Source organism: Pteropus alecto, unplaced genomic scaffold (assembly GCF_000325575.1).
Source record: "Pteropus alecto unplaced genomic scaffold, ASM32557v1 scaffold7, whole genome shotgun sequence".
Classification (NCBI taxonomy): Eukaryota; Metazoa; Chordata; class Mammalia; order Chiroptera; family Pteropodidae; genus Pteropus; species Pteropus alecto.
Window position 1 is genome coordinate 48,558,936 of NW_006494614.1, and position 5,860 is coordinate 48,564,795.

Here is a 5,860-nt window from a genome sequence, read left to right on the forward strand (position 1 = left end):
ATTCTAGTGGACGTAAAGTGGTATTTTGAATGGGAGCAGAAAATGTCACCCCATAATGTGTCATTTCGGCAAATTTTTATATTAAATTAAATTTACTTGAGAAACAGTTTGTCAATGCAAGAAGGACATTTTGACAGTCCTTTGTCCCCCTGAAAGCAAGAAACAATCTCTCATGTGAAGGTATCCTACCTATCCCAACCAAGAAGGCAAAAGGCATCCTTATCACCAGAAATAGAGAATTCAAGGCTGAGAAGGCTGTATAAACAAAACTTGTTACTTCCCCAGTAATTTACTACCCCAAACCCAAACTTCTTTGTCAATTCTTCACAAATATATTGTTTCTTTGTCAAAAAGGTATAAAAGCTGTCTGTTTTGGTCACTTCTTTAAGGCTCCTATCTTATTTTTGGGGCTCCCACATGTACAAAATTAAATGTTTTTTTTCCCCCTCCTTCTGTTAATCTGTCTTATGTCAACTTAATTATTAGACTAGCCAAAGAACCTAGAAGAGAGAAGGGAAAAGTTTTCCTCCCCTACAATCTCATCATGGTTTAAGCTGAGAATTTTCTGATGAATAATAATGTCAAACACCTTTTCATGTGAATATTGGCCATATGTACATATTGTTTATAAAGTAATCATTCAATAGTCTGCATAAAATTTTATCTTCTTCAGTAGGCTTGATATAAAAGCACTTCCTTTCCAGGAGACCCTCTCTGATCTTTACAAATCACTTAATGAAGTCTGGTCTAAGATTTGCTAAAATTTTCTCACCATTAATAACTAAATACCACCACTTTATGGTGTTCACACGTTTTACTTTTCTATTCGTAAGGAAATTCTCTTGACATATCCCCTGGTGTAAATTAGAGATATAAAGATTCTGAATAATGGTCCCAGGATCATCTACAGATTAAAAAAAAAAAAAAAACCCTTGTATTTCAAAGTTTTACATTAAATGTTTCTGTTCAAATATATCTGTTGACACAGATAAGAAATCAAGATTTTTAAAAAAGGACAATGTTCCTCAAATTTCTTCAAAACCCCAGTCAAGAAATGTTGGTACAGTAAAAATCAAAAATATACTAAAATATCAAGATGAATTGGTTAAATTAAAATAATTAGGAATAAGTAGGTAATCCTAATAGACAACTATAGCTAAATAAAAACCAAATAATACTCTTGCATTTTTCCTAACAATGGATTTTTTGGTGCATATTATCAATGTGTTATTATTATTATTTTACTTAAAGAAAAAGGTATATGTTCTGATATGGATTACAATGCTAAATAAATTTATTTATTTGACATATAATGAATTAAGTGACTACTATGGGTATTGTGCCAGGCACTAGGCTAGGTCCTGGAAACTCCCAATCCCACAAGAAAAAGACCACACCAGCCTCAGAGATTATGTTCTAGGAGACCAGAGATCAAAGTGAAAAAACACACAAATAAATGTAAAAAGAGTCCCATAAAAGATACCTGACAATGCATTTCCATGAAGAGCCATCTTGATCGTCTTGTTCTTCTATGTACATTCTGACATTATGATCTTGATCCAACTGGTACCAGTACATGAGGCCATCTTTGTCTCGGCCAATTGGTTGAAGACGCATGGTATCAGCATCCTCCTCATTGATAATATTCTTGAATTTGAGATTGTCATCAAACTGACACTCACAGAGGTACTGGAAAATAGTCATAGCATGGCTTGAAATACCCCACATAAATGTTTCTCCATTACAGTTAATGTAATATGTTCAACCATAAAACTGATTCAGGGACAGAAGCAAAAAGAACATTTATAGTTTATTCATCTTTCACCATCTTCTCTCCCTTTTCATAAAACCTGTTTAGAATAACCAATTTAAACAGATAAATTTTAAGTTAACATTTTATTTCAGTATTACACAAATTTACAGGCTTAATACAACCAAAGACACAAAAGTAAAGCTATTTTTCAAAAGCACTGAGTCTGCTTGCAATAGTCTCCCAAATTGTCTCACAGTATAAAATTTTCAATGACTCTTTCTCTCAAAGCTTTTAAATGAATATTATTCTTTAAATGGCAATCTGCTTTTGAAAGCCTAAGACATGCTTTTTTTCCGGGTTTTAAAAGCTTATTTGCATATTTAAAAATTGTGCATTCTAATAATTAAAACCATTTGGATAATAACAAAATAAATATAAATGTATACATACATATATATACACACACGTATATGTATTAAACTGCATTTTATAGCCAGCAGGACACCATGGACCAGCTTGGTTTTTACTCTAGATTTCACTCATGTCTGAGACGTGCATTTTTAAGGAAGGTAGTCTCACTGATAGCTGACTCTGGAAAATTATCTTAAAAAAAAAGACATATGCATCACTAAACTGGAGGAACTGACTTTCTGTTATATATTTTTATATATGATTAAGGCATAAAGTCAGGTTTCTCCCTGAGCCTCTCTGCCCAGGAAGATAATACATGAAGTTCCTATCGAAGCCTCTTTGCCTTTGCCTAGTTACCTGGCCTAGAAGTCTCGTCTGTGGAAAGTGTTTTTTTCTCTTTGTTATGCTGGCCACCTTGCTAATATTTAGGGCCAACACTCTGAAATGGGTAGGAATAGAAAGGGAAACTCAAACTTGAAAATAAATCCACTTTGAGAAGACCTATTTTAATCTAATGGCTTTGGCTATGTGAGAATTTGATTAAGTACACAATGGCATGCCCCTAGCCATCTGGAAAACTATCAAATTACTAATTTAGTAGATCAGTAAAAGATTAACCACACTTAACAGTATATGTTAGCAATGATTGTGAAGCTGAAAACAATGAATAAAATCGATCTGTGGCAACCACCTGCCCATCTACTACAGTCCCTACAAGCACAGATCATTAAACCTAGATATACTTGTGTACTGAAAAACAACCAGAATAGTAATTTAAATAGACTGTTTTGTCACTAAAACTTAAGAGAAAATGTACTGTCTTTTTCTAATAGCAATAAAAATGTCTACATTCCAGTTATTTTCCAATTCAACCAGGAGTCAAAAGTGAATTTTTAAATTAAAATAATTATAACAAATAGTAAATTTATTACCTTTAGGAGTGCTAGTTTGCATTCAACACTCATTTCAAGATAGCCTTTCTTCTCCATTTCCCATGCCCAGGTGCTATTAAACTCTTGGCATATCTGTCAGAGAAAGTTAATATCTTAATATAAAAAAGTAAGTTTTATTTATACACGTAGTTTTGTTGTAAAATTATATTAACTGTTCTTAATATAAATTTTAAAGGAAAACATTTATAGAAAACACAATCCAATTCAATTTCATCCTAAAATGCATACTAGTTAAATACACCAGAAACGCTTACTATTGACGGATAACTGAATTTAAGGTAAGTGCTGGTCTCTGCAGTTCCCTCCTCTGCTCTCAAGAATTTTAGTCACTCTTTTGTGTCTAAAATTAGACACATTTTCCCAAATGCAGGTAATCATCTTATTCCGTCTCACTAAATAGCCTGAAAGTTTCTGGAGAGCAAGAATAATAGGTTCAAAAAACATGCCAAATTGTAGGCATATTTTTATTTATTTATTTAGAACGACAAACACCTTTATTACATGAGCTAAGATAGGAAGGAGGAGGATTCATTTGCCTTTCTTGGCCTTGATTTTCCTCATAGAGAACTTTAGCTCCTTGCCCTCTATAGCACATAGCCATCTGCTCATCCGCACTGGCCTGGGTAGGCAAATTTTTAATCAAGCTACTCTCCAACTCAATGTTCTTCTATTTATGGGTAAAGATTCTATTACTTGGCATTTAAAACCTTCTGTAATATAGCATTAACTTAAATTTTTAGACTTCTCTCCATATACAATTTCAGGCAAACCAGAGCCACTTAACAAGCTGAGGAAAAAAGATCTGGATATCTACTCTCCCTCAACAGTAAGGACTAATCAGGAGAAATGTCATTCTATGACTTCTGTGAACCTGTTCCTTCAACAATAAAAGGAGAGCACTAATAATACTGACCTTGAAAGTTATAAAACAGGCATGAAAAATGACATAAAGTACCTAGGTGATTTCAATAAAAGCTGTCCTTATTGCCTTTAACTAGTGCCTGGCTCTGTTTATCTCTGACAGGGGGAGTCCTTGGATATCATTCAAATGGACATTTTTATTTTACTTTGAGAAACATGAAGTTTAGAGAGATTCATTCACCCAGTGATTTCACAAATATTTCCTGAGGACCTAACTCTATGTCAGGAACTAGTCAACGATCTGGAATACCATGGTGAAGAAGACAGACAACCTGCCATCATGGAGCTTACATTCTAAGAGGTAGTCAAACAGGTAAAAATAAGACAATTTTAAGTAGAGACAAATGCTGTAAATAAAGTAATGTATAGTTTGAGTGCTACTCTGACCTGGGTGCTCAGGGAAGGCATCATTAAAAAAGTTGACATTTGACACAAAAGGCTGAGACATAAAATAGAAATCAGCCACAAGAAAATCTTTAGTAGTAATGTTCCAGGCAGAAGAAATAAGATAGCACAAAGGCCTTAAAGTTTGGCAAATTAAAAAAAAGAAAAAAGATCAGCATTAATGAAGTAGAATAAGGGGGAAAGTAGCAGAAGATAACGTGAAAGAGGTAACTAACATCCAAATTATACAGATTAGGGCAAGGAATTATGATTTTATTTCAAATATGATGGGAGGCCAAAGGACAATTTTAAATAGAGGGAATTTATGATTTATGTTTCAAAAATGGTTGCTGTGTGGAAAAACAAACTAGGAAAACAATTTTAAGGCAAAAGATAATAACACAGACTATGGCGGGAATAGAACAGGAAGTAAAGCTGTATTTGGAGGCAGAATCATCAGGACTTTTGATAAAACAGATGTAGAGGGTGACTGAAAAGGAAAACCAAAGGAGACAACTAGATTGCTAGGCTTCAACAAATGCAAAGATAAAAGCACTTTTAACTAAGCTATTAAAGGACTATCTTAGCTAAAGTTAGAGATTTGTTTTATACCTAATGAGTGTGAGGTATATATTAGACATCTAAGAAGTATCTTGCTCAAAATTACTGAGCTGAGACTTGAAGCTTATGACTCCTGGTTCAGAGATCTTTCCACTGGATTATATAGTCTTTACACAAACCTTATCAAAACAGACTTAAGAAAAATTTTGTGGCTGAACTCTGAGAAGTCAAGAGCTGTCTGTGTCTACTCATCTTCCTACCTCTAGCTTGTGACAAAGTATGAGACACACAGCAAGTACAAAACAAATACCTGATGAATCAATGAGAGACATAAAAATAACGCTTTTACCTAAATTTTAAAAATTCTTTTTAACTGCCAATAATTGCCATACCCAACACAACACATCCAAAAGAACATTTTAAATTCTTATTAGAATAATAATAACCGCTGATATTTACTGCATGCTCTGTTTTAAAATAGTTTTAACTCAGTCAATTCTCACAAGTGTAGATGAGTGTACTGTTATCCTCAGGAGGGTATGTGCTTTAGCCAAGGAATGAGAGGAATAGGAATCTCTAGTCATCTACGGAGAAATCAGTATATATTTAAGAAACCAATCAGGTCAGTTGTCACCACTGGAGCTGTGGACAAAGGCTTGACTAAGAATTATATATCATCTAGCTCCATTATTTATACTCAAATTACATCTCACCAAGTCTCCCTGATGTAATATTTAAATATGTCCAGCTGTTTTGTATATAATATTCTTTCAGGAGGACTAAACCAAACATTTACTGAGCACATTAAGTATTGAGAGGGCAAAGATGAATTAATGGTCTCTGCTTTAAGAAGTTCAGAATTCAGAGAGAGAAAGAG

The 5,860-nt window shown here is 33.7% G+C and overlaps 1 protein-coding gene across 1 annotated transcript in view; it reads right to left on the bottom strand.

Annotated features, from left to right (window-relative positions):
- Positions 1–5,860, bottom strand: part of RSF1 (remodeling and spacing factor 1) — a 108,955-nt gene that overhangs the window by 50,640 nt on the left and 52,455 nt on the right. The window contains exons 3-4 of the mRNA XM_025042555.1: positions 3,097–3,189; positions 1,484–1,689 (exon numbers count right to left, since the gene is read on the bottom strand). Of these exons, the coding sequence (XP_024898323.1) occupies positions 1,484–1,689; positions 3,097–3,189 (299 nt within the window). The remainder of the gene's footprint in view (positions 1–1,483; positions 1,690–3,096; positions 3,190–5,860) is intronic.